This window comes from Berghia stephanieae, chromosome 4 (genome assembly GCF_034508935.2).
Source record: "Berghia stephanieae isolate SIO BIC M18660-M18661 chromosome 4, UCSD_Bste_1.3, whole genome shotgun sequence".
NCBI classification, from domain to species: domain Eukaryota; kingdom Metazoa; phylum Mollusca; class Gastropoda; order Nudibranchia; family Aeolidiidae; genus Berghia; species Berghia stephanieae.
The window spans coordinates 83,697,810-83,714,466 of record NC_088363.1 but is presented as its reverse complement, the minus strand read 5'-3'; the positions used below and the strand labels follow the sequence as shown (position 1 = coordinate 83,714,466).

The following is a 16,657-nucleotide window of genomic DNA, read 5'->3' as shown; positions in this document are numbered from 1 at the left end:
GCTCAAGTCCAGAGATGCTGTCGATAAGAAGCGATACATCGCGGCTAGAAATGATGCAAAAGCCGTCAATTTCAGGGCCAAAAAGAAATTCTATGAAGAAAGCCTCAAAAACGTGGGACGTTCGAGACAATTCTTTGCCTTGACCAAGGAACTGCTGGGACAACAGACGCAACCAGCTCTCCCATCTTTAATCGATCGTGCAGATCTACCAACTCGCTTTGGTCAATATTTTAAAGAAAAAACGGATACCATCAGGAAGGAACTCTCGTCTGAATCGATCCCTACAACATTTGACAAGTTTCATGGTGATTCGTTAACACATTTTTCAAAGATTACTGAAGCTGACTTACGTGATTGCATTATGTCGTCTCCAACTAAAAGTTGTGATTTAGACCCCTTAAATACTGCCATTTTAAAAAAATGCATTGATGTAATTTTAACACCATTTACATGTATTGTTAATAATTCGTTGCAGTCAGGTGCTGTACCAGACATTTACAAAGTTGCTCATGTCAAACCCCTTTTGAAAAAACCTGATCTCGATAAAGAGAACTTAAAAAACTATCGCCCTGTCTCTAATCTTCCTTTTCTCTCTAAGATCTTAGAAAAGCTTGTTTTGAAACAATTACTGTCTCATCTTAAAAATAATTGTCTTGAAGAAAAATTTCAGTCTGCTTATAGGCAACATCATTCGACGGAAACCGCACTTGTTAGGGTTGTTAATGATCTCCTCTCTGTTATAGACAATGGTTCATGTTCTTTGCTGAATTTGCTTGACCTATCGTCTGCTTTTGATACTATTGATCACAATCTTCTTCTCAAACGTCTTGAAATTACTTATGGCGTGTCTGGTGCAGCGCTTGATTGGTTTAGGTCATATTTGTTTAATCGTAAACAGATTATTACGGTGGATGAATATAGATCAGAGAAATCTTTCTTGATTGTGGGGTTCCCCAGGGTTCAGTACTTGGACCCGTTCTTTTTGTTTTGTACGTTGGCCCTCTGTCTAAAATCATCAGAAGTTTTGGTCTGTCTTACCATCAATACGCTGATGATACGCAATTGTACTGCGTTTCCAATATGAGAAATTTACAAGAAGTATCAGCCAATAGTAAAAATTGTATCCAAAGTGTTAAGAAATGGATGAATGAGAACAGACTGAAACTGAATGATGATAAGACGGAGGTGCTGTATGTGGGGAACAGGAAGTGGAAAAGTGAAACAGATTTGAAGTTGGGGGGTGCCTCTATTCAAATTGTTGACAAAGTGAAAAACCTTGGCACATTCTTAGACTCTGGACTGTCGATGGAGCATCAGGTTAATAATTTGGTTAGATCTCTCTTTTTCCAACTAAAAAAGATTGCTTCCATTAGACGGTTCATATCTGAGGATGTGACCAAGCACCTGGTTGTGTCCCTCGTACTATCGAAATTGGATTATTGTAATGCTCTGTTGTTTGGCGTTTCGCAATACAATCTGAAACGTCTTCAGATTGTCCAAAACAGCGCTGCCAGACTAGTATTTATGAAGCGTAGGTGCGACTCTGCCGGACCTCTACTTCATGACCTGCATTGGCTGCCTGTTGAGAAAAGAATTAAATTCAAAGCTTGTGTTTTAGTGTATCGTTGTCTTGAAGGTACTGCCCCTTCCTACCTTTCAGAACTAATTGAAAGATATTCAAAACCCCGCCCCTTACGTTCGGCCAGTGATTCCACAAAACTAGTTGTCCCTCGAATTCGGAAAAATGCTGGAATGAGATCCTTTTCTCATTTCGGACCCTCTATTTGGAACGCCTTACCGCAGAGCATTCGTGAAAAAGAATCTTTGTCTATTTTTAAACGTTCGCTTAAAACATATTTGTTTCGATTTTAGTAGATGGTATGAGAAGCAAGATAGGTTTGGTTTGTGTTGTGTGTTGTGTTGTGTGTGTGTATGTGTGTGTGTGTGTGTGCTTGTGTGTGTGAATGAGTATGTTTCAGCCAAAGTAATTTGTAATTTAAGCGCTTAGAGTCTGGTGTCTCGGAGTTATAGCGCTATATAAGTTTTCAGCATTATTATTATTACATTCTATAAATGATACAATTCATTATATGTTAACTTTAAATAGAGCACTATTCATGGGTATAGTTACTTTACAAGAGGTCCCAGGCTAACAGCAATATAGAGAACGAGTCATAACGACGCTAATAAGGCACAAAATGATTTTTAAACGGAGAGTAACTGCCATCTACTCATTTTATACAGGTGTGTTATTAGAAACTGAGCAAAGATCCTTTCCAGGCACATATTTAACCTTGTGCCGCCAACAGCGGGAAACAAACCTGATACCTAAAACGCAAGCTGAACATCGCACACCAAGGCATGGGCACTTTTGGCACTTGACCATTCACGCCATTCATTCATCATCTATTACGTCATCCCACATACTGCTGTTGTACTCCGACACTTGGCCACAAAAAAAAAACAACGGATTTTAATCAATATTAGTCAATTAAAATGTCATCATCTTGGAAAAACCTTTTCAACCTTGGGACTTCGTGAATTCAAAGGTTTTTTAAAGCTTTTGTAGTTTTTGGACGAATTAAAAACTATGAGACAGCAGCTTGATAGAATATATTATACACTCCAGCACGGTTTCCTCGAACACACGGTTTCTTCGAACTCATTCGAAAGTCCAGAAGTTTTCTTTATTCTTCTTTGTTATCATTCCATTCCTACCTCGCACTAATTTATACCACGAACACGGTTTCCTCGAACTAATTTCGCCCAGCCAACGTAAAAAATTTGATTATCATTAATCAATTAATTTCTACCAGTGATGATCCTGTGACATTGACAGTTACTTATTATGTGTGTATCTGTTTGTTTTTTTCTAACGACTTCGCCATTAGTTCCAATTCCGATGCCACGCGCTATGATCATGGTTGGTTACCACGGTAAATGAATGTTGTGACAACAAACACACACACACACACACACACACACCCACACCCACACACACACCAACCCCCTGCAACATATCAATAAAGTAAATAATAATGTTCTCTTTGTTCATCCTCAAGCAGAAATTTGTCTTAGGGTCTATTCCAAGGGAAGACTGGAATAACCAAGGTGTCAGCGCATCATAAATTGACCTATGGAGAGGTGGCTTGCTGAAGGCTACATAACGCGCTGGATATTTGAATTAAGTATCTTTTGGGTACCTTTGTCACGCCGCCCCACTCCCCCCCCCCCCCCCTTTTTTTTTTTTTTTCTCCCAATCAAATGCAATGGCAATGTACGGTTTCCTCGAACGTTTTTGCTTGTCCCGAGGAGTTCGAGGAAACCGTGATGGAGTGTATAGCCTTTCGTTTTTTTATAAGTGACACACACACAAAATGACATTAATAGTTTAAAGAAACATAGTTGCTCATCTTATGGTGCATTGATATTCAATATTTATTTGAAGCCACTCGTGTAATATGTCGTTTTAATGCTTGAATTCGTTGTCAAACGTGTGTAAATGGCTAGTGTGTAATGAGTCCACGGAATAGTCTTATCTTTTAATCAAATTGTCTGCCAATAGTTGATTCGATTTACACCTTCTCCTCCTTCTTCTTTTCCTTTCCTCCTCCTCCTCCTCCTCGTCATCATAATTAAAATCATCATCATCATCATCATCATCATCATCACTACTGCCACTACTACTATAACTACCACCACTACTACTAATTCAGAAAAGTGAGTGGAGCAGGCACTTATGTTGGTAACAACAAGATATGAAGTGAATAGAAAAGTGCCAGAAGACAATAGAGAATAAAAATTTTTCGCGGCGGTGGTGGGGTTTGAACCTGCGACCTTATTGGTACGACAACTCCGCCTGGCAGGTGAGAGCGTGGCTCTACCGTGTGAGCTATCCACGAACACAAAAATATTCGTTTCAAACTCAAAGTCATTACTAGATCCCTCTCTCACCCACTACTTGAGACCGCCGATTCGTTCGTACACCACCATCGCGAATAATTTTGACCAGCAGTTAAGCTTAATAGCCAATATTCTCAACACAAACATATAACATAGAAACGATTGAGACATTGAGTATGCTCCGGTGTATGGGGTGAATTTTTAATTCAGAAAAGTGAGTGGAGCAGGCACTTATGTTGGTAACAACAAGATATGAAGTGAATAGAAAAGTGCCAGAAGACAATAGAGAATAAAAATTTTTCGCGGCGGTGGTGGGGTTTGAACCTGCGACCTTATTGGTACGACAACTCCGCCTGGCAGGTGAGAGCGTGGCTCTACCGTGTGAGCTATCCACGAACACAAAAATATTCGTTTCAAACTCAAAGTCATTACTAGATCCCTCTCTCACCCACTACTTGAGACCGCCGATTCGTTCGTACACCACCATCGCGAATAATTTTGACCAGCAGTTAAGCTTAATAGCCAATATTCTCAACACAAACATATAACATAGAAACGATTGAGACATTGAGTATGCTCCGGTGTATGGGGTGAATTTTTAATTCAGAAAAGTGAGTGGAGCAGGCACTTATGTTGGTAACAACAAGATAGAAGTGAATAGAAAAGTGCCAGAAACAATAGAGAATAAAATTTTTCGCGGCGTGTGTGGTTTGAACCTGCGACCTTATTGGTACGACAACTCCGCCTGGCAGGTGAGAGCGTGGCTCTACCGTGTGAGCTATCCACGAACACAAAAATATTCGTTTCAAACTCAAAGTCATTACTAGATCCTACTCTCATCACCCACTACTTAGACCGCCGATTCGTTCGTACACCACCATCGAATAATTTTGACCAGCAGTTAAGCTTAATGCCAATATCTCCACACAAACAATAACATAGAAACGATTGAGACATTGAGTATGCTCCGGTGTATGGGGTGAATTTTTAATTCAGAAAAGTGAGTGGAGCAGGCACTTATGTTGGTAACAACAAGTATAATACATAGAAAATGTCCAGAAGACATTAGGTGATAAAAATTTATTAGCTGGCGTGGTGCGGTAATTGAACCTGCGACTTATTGTGTACGACAACTCGCGCCTGTAGGTGAGAGCGTGGCTTACCGTAATGACTTATCACTGAACACAAAATATTGTTCGTTTCAAAGCTCAAAGTCATTACTAGATCCTCTCACCTCCACATTGAGACCGCGATTAAGTTCGTTCAACCCACCACCCCGCGAATAATTTATTGACTCAGCATTTTAAGCTTAATATCAATTATTCCAACTAAGCGCCAACATTATTGAACATAAAATACCGAATTGAGAACTAAGTTGAGTTTATGCTCGTTATGGGTGAAATTTGTATTAAGTAAATGAGTGGAGTCAGGCATTTATGTTGGTAACAACAAGAATGAAGTGATGAGTAAAGTCGCAGAAGACTTTGAGTTATAAAAATTTTTGTCGTGGTAGTAGGTGAGGTTCATGAACCTGCGGACCATAATTGGTTCGACAACTCCCGACCTGGCGAAAAATGAGAGCTGTGGCTTCTACCGTGTAGAGCTATCATTTCGAACACAAAAATTATTACCGTTCAAACTCAAAGTCATTACAATCCTTCTACCCATACTTGTGTCCGACGATATCGTTCTACACACATCGCGTAAATACATTTGTGAACCAGCAGTTAAGCTTAATAGCCAGTAATATCTCATTACACAAACATATAACGTAGAAACCGATGAGACATGAGTTGCTCCGGCTGGAGTTGTGAATTTTTAACCCCAGCAAAAATAAGTTGAGTGGATGCATGCACTTTATGTTGGTAACAACATAGTGTGATATTCGAATAAATCACCAACACGGCATACAAATGTTAATTCTATGTTATAATGTTTTGTGTGAGAATATTGGCTATTAAGCTTAACTGCTGGTCAAAATTATTCGCGATGGTGGTGTACGAACGATCGGCTCAGTAGTGGTGAGAGGGATCAGTAATGACTTGATTGAAACAATATTTTTGTGTTCATGGATAGCTCACACGTAGAGCCCGCTCTCACCTCCCAGCGGAGTTGTCGTACCGAAAAGGTTCGCAGGTTCAAACCCACCACCGCCGCGAAAATTTTGATTCTCTATTGTCTTTGCACTTTTAATTCACTCATATCTTGTTGTTACCAACATAATGCCTGCTCACTCACTTTCTGAATTAAAAATTCACCATACCGAGCATACTCAATGTCTCAATCGTTCTTGTTATATGTTTGTGTTGGGAATATTGGCTATTAAGCTAACTGCTGGTCAAAATTATTCGCGATGGTGGTGTACGAACGAATCGGCGTCTCAGTAGTGGGTGAGAGGGGATCTAGTAATGACTTTGAGTTTGAAACGAATATTTTTGTGTTCGTGGATAGCTCACACGGTAGAGCCACGCTCTCACTGCCAGGCGGAGTTGTCGTACCATATAGGTCGCAGGTTCAAACCCCCCCACCGCCGCGAAAATTTTTATTCTCTATTGCTTTGGCACTCTTCATTCACTTCAGTATCGTACAAACATAAGTGCGTTCACTCAATTCATTAAAAATACATACACCTCTACTCAATGCTCAATCTTTTATTTATATTTGTGTTGAATGCTATAGCTAACTGCTGGTCAATATTCGCGATGGTGGTGTAGACGATCGGCAGGTCTCAAGTAGTGGTCGAGAGGATATTTGACTTTGAGTTTGAAGAAATTTTGTGTCGGATAGCCAACGAGACCACGCTCTCACTGCAGCGGATTCGACAATAAGTCCAGTTCAAACCCCAAACCGCTGCGAAAAATTTTATCTCTATTGTCTCTGCAACTTTTTATTCACTGCATAATTGTTGTTACCACATATGCTGGCTCCACTCACTTTGAATTAAAAATTCACCCCATACACGGAGCATATCAATGTCTCAACGTTTCTATGTTATATGTTTTGTGTTGTAGAATTTGCTATTAAGCTTAACTGCTGGTCAAAAATTATTCGCGATGGTGGTGTACGAACGAATCGGCGGTCTAACGTGTGAGTGATCAGAGGACAATAATGACTTTGATTTCGAAACGAATAGTATTTTCGTGATACCTACACGTAGCCACCTACTAGACCGCCGATGCGGAGTTGCACACCATAATAGTTGCCAGCAGTTAAGCTAAAGCCAATATTCTCAACACTCATATAACATAGAAACGATTGAACTTGAGTATGCTGTGTATGGTGATTTTATCAGAAAAGTGAGTGGCAGGCACTTATGTTGTAAAACAGTATAAGTGAATAAAAGTCCAACAATAGAGAATAAATTTTTTGGGCGGTGGTAGGTTAACTGCGACCATGTTGGGTACGACAATCCGCTGGTGGTGAGAGCGTGGTCTTTACGTTGAGCTATCCACGAACAAAAATATTCGTTTCACTAAGCTCAACTAGACCCTCTCTCACCCACTATTGTGACCGCCGATTCGTTCGTACCCACCATCGCGAATAATTTTGACCAGCAGTTAAGCTTAATAGCCAATATTCTCAACACAAACATATAACATAGAAACGATTGAGACATTGAGTATGCTCCGGTGTATGGGTGAATTTTTAATTCAAAGTGAGTGGAGCAGGCACTTATGTTGGTAACAACAAGATATGAAGTGAATAGAAAGTGCAGAAGACAATGAGAATAAAAATTTTTCGCGGCGGTGGTGGGGTTTGAACTGGACCTTATTGGTACGACAACTCCGCCTGGAGGTGAGAGCGTGGCTTACCGTGTGAGTATCCACGACACAAAAATTTGTTTCAACTCAAAGTCATTACTAGATCCCTCTCTCACCCACTACTTGAGACGCCGATTCGTTCGTCACCACCATCGCGAATAATTTTGACCAGCAGTTAGCTTAATAGCCAATTTCTCAACACAAACATATACTAGAAACGATTGAGACATTGAGTATGCCCGTGTATGGGGTGAATTTTTAATTCAGAAAAGTGAGTGGAGCAGGCACTTATGTTGGTAACAACAAGATATGAAGTGAATAGAAAAGTGCCAGAAGGACAATAGAGAATAAAAATTTTTCGCGGCGGTGGTGGGGTTTGAACTGCGACCTTATTGGTACGACAACTCCGCCTGGCAGGTGAGAGCGTGGCTCTACCGTGTGAGCTATCCGAACACAAATATTCGTTTCAACTCAAAGTCATTACTAGATCCCTCTCTCACCCTACTTGAGACCGCGATTCGTTCGTAACCACCATCGCGAATAATTTTGACCAGCAGTTAAGCTTAATAGCATATTCTCAACACAAACATATAACATAGAAACGATTGAGACATGAGTATGCTCCGGTGTATGGGGTGAATTTTTAATTCAGAAAAGTGAGTGGAGCAGGCATTATGTTGGTAACAAAAGATATGAAGTGAATAGAAAATGCCAGAAGACAATAGAGAATAAAATTTTTCGCGGCGGTGGTGGGTTTGACTGCGACCTTATTGGTGACAACTCGCGGCAGGTAGAGCGTGGCTCTACGTGGAGCTTCACGAACACAAAAATTTCGTTTCAAACTAAAGTATTACTAGATCCCCTCTCACACTACTTGAGACGCCGATTCGTTCGACCCACCATCGCGAATATTTGACCAGCATTAAGCTTAATAGCCAATATTCTCAACACAAACATATAATAGAAACGATTGAGACATTGATATGCTCCGGTGTATGGGGTGATTTTTATTCAGAAAAGTGAGTGGAGCAGGCATTATTTGGTAACAACAAGTTCACCCCACACCGGAAATTGTTAATCTATGTTATATGTTTGGTGAGAATATTGCTATTAAGCTTAAGCTGGTCAAAATTATTCGCGATGGTGGTGTACGAACGAATCGCGGTCTCAAGTAGTGGGTGAGAGGGGATCTAGTAATGACTTGAGTTTGAAACGAATATTTTTGTGTTCGTGGATAGCTCACACGTAGAGCCACGTCTCTCCTGCCAGGCGGAGTTGTCGTACCGTAAGGTCGCGGTTCAACCCCACCACCGCGCGAAAATTTTTATTACTTATTGCTTCTGGCACTTTTCTATCACTTCATATCTGTTGTTACCAACATAAGTGCTGCCCACCACTTTTCTGAATTAAAAATTCACCCCATACACGGAGCATACTCAATGTCTCAATCGTTTCTATGTTATATGTTTGTGTTGAGAATATTGGCTATTAAGCTTAACTGCTGGTCAAAATTATTCGCGATGGTGGTGTACGAACGAATCGGCGGTCTCAAGTAGTGGGTGAGAGAGGGATCTAGTAATGACTTTGAGTTTGAAACGAATATTTTTGTGTTCGTGGATAGCTCACACGGTAGAGCCACGCTCTCACCTGCCAGGCGGAGTTGTCGTACCAATAAGGTCGCAGGTTCAAACCCCACCACCGCCGCGAAAAATTTTTATTCTCTATTGTCTTCTGGCACTTTTCTATTCACTTCATATCTTGTTGTTACCAACATAAGTGCCTGCTCCACTCACTTTTCGAATTAAAAATTCACCCATACACCGGAGCATACTCAATGTCTCAATCGTTTCTATGTTATATGTTTGTGTTGAGAATATTGGCTATTAAGCTTAAACTGCTGGTCAAAATTATTCGCGATGGTGGTGTACGAACGAATCCGGTCTCAAGTAGTGGGTGAGAGAGGGATCTAGTAATGACTTTGAGTTTGAAACGAATATTTTTGTGTTCGTGGATAGCTCACACGGTAGAGCCACGCTCTCACCTGCCAGGCGGAGTTGTCGTACCAATAAGGTCGCGTTCAAACCCCACCACCGCCGCGAAAATTTTATTTCTATTGTCTTCTGGCACTTTTCTTCATTCATATCTTGTTGTTACCAACATAAGTGCCTGTCCACTCACTTTCTGATTAAAAATCACCCCATACACGAGCATACTCATGTCTCAATCGTTTTATGTTATATGTTGTGTTGAGAATATTGGTATTAAGCTTATGTGGTCAAAATATTCGGTGGTGGTGTACGAACGAATCGGCGGTCTCAAGTATGGGTGAGAGAGGGTCTAGTATGACTTTGAGTTTGAACGAATATTTTGTGTTCGTGATAGCTCACACGGTAGAGCCACGCTCTCACCGCCAGGCGGAGTTGTCGTACAATAAGGTCGCAGGTTCAAACCCACCACGCCGCGAAAATTTATTCTTTGTCTTCTGGCACTTTCTATTCACTTCAATCTTGTTGTACCAACATAAGTGCTGCTCCTCACTTTTCTGAATTAAAAATTCACCCATACACCGGAGCATCTCAATGTCTCAATCGTTTCTTGTTATTGTTTGTTGAGAATATTGGCTATTAAGCTTAACTGTGTCAAATTATTCGCGATGGTGGTGTACGAACGATCGGCGTCTCAGTAGTGGGTGAGAGAGGATTAGTAATGACTTTGAGTTTGAAACGAATATTTGTGTTCGTGGATAGTCACACGGTAGAGCACGCTCTCACCGCAGCGGAGTTGTCGTACAATAAGGTCGCAGTTCAAACCCACCACCGCCGCGAAATTTTATTCTCTATTGTCTTCTGGCACTTTCTATTCACTCATTTTTTGTTACAAATAAGTGCCTGCTCCACCACTTTCTGATTAAATTCACCCATACACCGGAGCATACCAATTTCAATCGTTTCTATGTTATAGTTGTGTTGAGAATATTGGCTATTAAGCTTAACTGCTGGTCAAAATTATTCGCGATGGTGGTGTACGAACGAATCGGCGGTTCAAGTAGTGGTGAGAGAGGGATTGTATGACTTTGAGTTTGAAACGAATATTTTTGTGTTCGTGGATAGTCACCGGTGAGCCACGCTCTCACCTGCCAGGCGGGTTGTCGTACCAATAAGGTCGCAGGTTCAAACCCCACACCGCCGCGAAAAATTTTTATTCTCTATTGTCTTCTGGCACTTTCTATTCACTTCAATCTTGTTGTTACCAACATAAGTGCCTGCTCCACTCACTTTTCTGAATTAAAAATTCACCCCATACACCGGAGCATACTCAATGTCTCATCGTTTCTATGTTATATGTTTGTGTGAATATATTGGCTATTAAGCTTAACTGCTGGTCAAAATTATTCGCGATGGTGGTGTACGAACGAATCGGCGGTCTCAAGTAGTGGGTGAGAGAGGGATCTAGTAATGACTTTGAGTTTGAAACGAATATTTTTGTGTTCGTGGATAGCTCACACGGTAGAGCCACGCTCTCACCTGCCAGGCGGAGTTGTCGTACCAATAAGGTCGCAGGTTCAAACCCCACCACCGCCGCGAAAAATTTTTATTCTCTATTGTCTTCTGGCACTTTTCTATTCACTTCATATCTTGTTGTTACCAACATAAGTGCCTGCTCCACTCACTTTTCTGAATTAAAAATTCACCCCATACACCGGAGCATACTCAATGTCTCAATCGTTTCTATGTTATATGTTTGTGTTGAGAATATTGGCTATTAAGCTTAACTGCTGGTCAAAATTATTCGCGATGGTGGTGTACGAACGAATCGGCGGTCTCAAGTAGTGGGTGAGAGAGGGATCTAGTAATGACTTTGAGTTTGAAACGAATATTTTTGTGTTCGTGGATAGCTCACACGGTAGAGCCACGCTCTCACCTGCCAGGCGGAGTTGTCGTACCAATAAGGTCGCAGGTTCAAACCCCACCACCGCCGCGAAAAATTTTTATTCTCTATTGTCTTCTGGCACTTTTCTATTCACTTCATATCTTGTTGTTACCAACATAAGTGCCTGCTCCACTCACTGTTCTGAATTAAAAATTCACCCCATACACCGGAGCATACTCAATGTCTCAATCGTTTCTATGTTATATGTTTGTGTTGAGAATATTGGCTATTAAGCTTAACTGCTGGTCAAAATTATTCGCGATGGTGGTGTACGAACGAATCGGCGGTCTCAAGTAGTGGGTGAGAGAGGGATCTAGTAATGACTTTGAGTTTGAAACGAATATTTTTGTGTTCGTGGATAGCTCACACGGTAGAGCCACGCTCTCACCTGCCAGGCGGAGTTGTCGTACCAATAAGGTCGCAGGTTCAAACCCCACCACCGCCGCGAAAAATTTTTATTCTCTATTGTCTTCTGGCACTTTTCTATTCACTTCACTACTACTACTATTACTACTACTACTACTACTACTACTACTACTACTACTACTACTACTACTACTACTACTACTACTACTATCACTACCACTACTACTACTACTACTACTACTACTACTACCACTATCACTATCACTACCACTACTTCTACTACTACTACTACTACTACTACTACTACTACTACTACTACTACTACTACTACTACTACTACTACTACTACTACTACTACTACTACTACTACTACTACTACTACTACTACCACAACCATCTTTTCTTTGTCCCTTGTCAGTTTATTTATAGTGCTCTAAAATCGACATGCACATTACGTAAAACGTGTGACAAAAATAATCAATAAAAGTCATAACACACACACACATCAAAGTCATGTGTAAACACTGGTATGAATTTATATACTGAAAAAACAACAAGAAAGAAAATAACAAGTTTTAAAGGTGGATAATATTAGGAGAATTTTAAAATCGACGTCGCTTTTAATTGATTTGTCTCTTTGATGCCAAACGTTGGACATATTGTTGGACGGTTAGAAAAATCATAGGATCAGTCTTAGAGTCTTATTGTATCTTTGATTGCGTGAAATGAAACTTCTTGCCTGGAGGCAACTCTAGAATAAAAAATAAAACAGTCAATTCTTTTTTTTTCGATCGATTTGAGCCGATGGAAACTATCTAATGTCTTTCGTGCGTTTCTTTAATCTTTATAGAATTCATTTAGATGGACTTTTGATCAAAACAGGAGTTATTTTACCTCAAATGTTTGACATTAAATTACAATAAAATTTGATATGGCTTCAATATCTGAAGCTATTTGGATGATCAAAACCATCATAAAAACTCGGGCAAAACACCTTTTTTATTTTGATGTGAAAACATTTACTTCTTATAAACAAAATGTTTTTTTAAGGTTTCTGGTTTGAGAATTTTCGACGAGTTTGGGGTTTGCCTTAATCAATCAAAATGTGAACCAAAACTTTTCTTTCCAAAATGAAAAATCGTTTCTTGTCAGAGTAAGGTGGTTTATGCAATCAACCATGTATAGCAGAATAGAAATTAGAATAGATAAAAATATATTTTTGCAGTGGCGTGGGGCCATTGGATCGAATGGTGCCAGGCACCGCACCAATCTTTTAAAAAATCATTAACAGCATAATTTAATTAAAAATAAAACAGAGATTTTAACTCCACTGTCTTTCGCCAACTCGCCAACAACATACTGCCTTTTTAGTCTCCACTCTATTCAAGATTCCGAGTCACGCACTGCGCCGACTCGTGTGTTGGTGACATCAATCCGCGAAGTAGTGACTAAATCAAACACCGTGGTGCAAAGCAATCCGAGCTCCAATTAATGCTATATCCATTAGTATCGCGACAGCTGATTGAGCGAGAAACTAGGTCGAATTATACTATCTTCAAATAGCGGAAAACCCCTCGACTTGTGCCAGGATCTGAGAGCTCCACCGTTGGACTGGGGGATGCGCCAAATTAGGTTCAAAGTTCAAAAACGTTTATTTTAGGCAATTGCCAATGTAGGGTAACTTCGGCCATCCAAAATATTACATTAACTGTCAAAAACACTGATCATTGTCAAGTTTATTTGTAAGCAGCAAAGAAAAACATCATAAAACTTTAAAATATGACATATCAAACCCCCCACCTCTTTTTCACGATTATTGAATAAAGTAATTCTTTGCAACGAAGCATTGTGGACGAATTTACCAACATTTTTCTTGCTTGTAGTGCCGAGTTGATGGTTACGTGTTATTGAGTGTTTATTTGTGTGTGTGTGTGTGTGTGTGTGTGTGTGTTTGTGCGTGTGTATTTGTGTCAGTCAGAGAAAGAAAGCGAAGACTGTCAACAGTTATACTTTTGGTGTGTTTTTAGATTTTTAAGTACTTAAGTGGAGTGATTTTTTCTTTGTGATGCTTTAAGATCTGAATCTACCTTTTATTTGTGCAATCATTAATCGTATTCCACTGATTTCCATTATTTGAGATATATTTTGAAGTTTTGTTTTGTTAAACAATGAATTGCAATGAATCAAGTTGACTCTTTACTTCACCGACCGTTTGGGAGATTGACACTAGATGACACATTAGAAATAAAAAGACTAGTTCCTCACCAACCAACTGATTTTGAATTAACACAGGTGTGGAAATCTCGAAAACGCTCTTTTTCAGTGACATGGTATGACAGGCATGAATGGCTCACAGTTAGTTTAGTCTTTTGTTTTTCTTGTCTACTTTTTACAGATACAACAAACACTGACAAATCATGGACATCTATAGGCTATAGTGACCTTAACCACTTCCATCGTATTTCTTAACCTCCTGAACGTTGTTTTAGCACCCTTAAAAGAGTGAAATTTTTTTGTTGCGAAATTCAATGAAACAGGAGCGGTTAAATTCATTAATGATTCTGTCAATTCACAAAGTTGAAATAGATGCCATTCTAGATTTCAATAAACACATTATAAAAAGATTTGCAGAGATGAAACATCGCAGTGCAGATTTTTTTTACAAGTACTAAAAGTAAGTAATTTCTGTCATAGGTTTTTTTTTCTCTTTTGATTTACATTTATAACATATTGATTGCATTATCTACCAAATCCAATCCTTTAAATGGTGGACAAAGAATAATTACAAAGACCTTTTCATACGGGACTTGTATCTCAGTGTTGTGGCTTGTTGTTTTCATGAATTATTTGTTTTTGTAAGTTTTGTCCACTCGTAGAAACCATCGACCCTCCCCCACCCTTCCATAAAAGAGAGTTTTTAATATGTCGTGCTCTCTCCTCTTAACCGTGTTCACTGTATTAGAATTTTTTTTTCTAATCATGGCACCACCATATGCCGTCAATACGCCACGCCGCTGTATTTTTGACAACTGACTGAACAATAACAATGAGACTATTGAAGAAAAAAAATCAATACAACAGTTTTAAAAAGAAAGAATAAAATACTTGAAAATGAACATGTATGGTTCGCCTTCCATTAAGTCAAAATTCAAGACTGGCAAGACTAGTTATGTGTGACCCACATATTTGACGTACCATGAAAAAAACCCTGGAAATTTAGGCCAGACCCATTTAGGCGTACTTTTTGTACCATTACTCTTACAATATATGTCACTGCCTACTGATGTTAAATATGAAACCCCAAACATTTGCCAGCCAAACCAGAGTACAGAACTCACAATAAACTTTCTCTGACCTTAAACGTTTATAGTCTGATTTAAATAGTTTAGTGAGACTAATAAACCAACTGGTGGTCTGAATACAATAAAAAAGATCAGGGTGACGTAAACTTATTTCCATATTTATAGGAATAGAGAAATCGTCTGATCCAAGGAGCCAACGCCAGTTTTCTTTTCAACCATACGATCAATGATTAAATTTTGCAACTGAGGACGACGATGATGTCTTGATGATTGTAATAATGATGATGATGATGATGATGATGATGATGATGATGATGATGATGATGATGATGATGATGATGATGATGATGATGGAATGGTTGGATAAGCTCACCTGATTGATGTACACCACCGACATAACGTACAAACTGACAATCATTATCATGAGCAGATATTGAGTGCCTTTTAGAAACTCCTGAAGAAATAAGATGGGATGAAAATTAGTATGACAATGACAAAATATATCATATACATAAAGTCACAAACAAGAAAAAATCCCAATGACGAGGTAAATTCTAGATCAAACTTATTCACAGACGAGAAGAAATATTCTGCACGTTCCAACCAAGCTATTCGTCCGTGTTTAAAAACTGAATCTGAAATTTTTCAAGCTTAAACTTAAAGCAACATTGACCAGTAGATTTTTGACCAATCGAAACACGGAATTTGTGACACACCTTCTCGCGTGCTCGGACAAATATTCATATAGTCAGAGTTTTAATAAGTGGCGCGTCTTTTTCTTCTTTTTCTCAGCTGACCCTCGATGCACAGCTGCCAAAAATGTATATGAACATCTGAATCAATTTGTCTTAATTAAAATACATTTTTCATGAATTTTAAAACAACAAAAAAGGATTTCGATTAGTACAGCTATATTAAAATCGATAACTGGTAAGGATCGGAACTCAAAGATCATTTACAGAATCAAAATTATGAATTTTCCGCTTATTCCTTTTGAAGGAATTTGTTAAAATGGAATGTTATATTAATTGAAACGTATACGATGTACAGTCAGTATCTGATTATGAAGGAATGAATGTAAATCCTTAATCATCAAACATCTACATTTTATAACTATCAATACACATGACTGATGAGTAGAGATAAAAGTGAACATTACGCACTTTCAACATTATTTTGATTTCCAAATTTATAGAAATAGCTTGTGTTTATGCTAAAGATGATTACATAAATTTAATGTAGATTGGTCAAAAGTAGAAATTCATCAATTTATGAAACATTGTTTCCACAAATATGTGCATGTGTTCGACAACAACAACAACAACAACAACAACAACAACAAAAAAACAATAACAACAACATCAGCAACACCAAAAAAAAAAACCCAACAACAAC

The 16,657-nt window shown here is 39.1% G+C and overlaps 1 protein-coding gene across 2 annotated transcripts in view; it reads right to left on the bottom strand.

The window, feature by feature from the left end:
- Positions 1-16,657, bottom strand: part of LOC144971404 (ceramide phosphoethanolamine synthase-like) — a 46,314-nt gene that overhangs the window by 18,350 nt on the left and 11,307 nt on the right. Inside the window, exon 4 of one of the 2 annotated variants that reach the window (XM_078912248.1) lies at positions 15,636-15,716. In XM_078912248.1, the coding sequence (XP_078768374.1) occupies positions 15,636-15,716 (81 nt within the window). Of the gene's footprint in view, positions 1-14,103; positions 15,717-16,657 lie in introns of those variants that run through there. The other variant, XM_078912247.1, reaches the window with a different exon arrangement.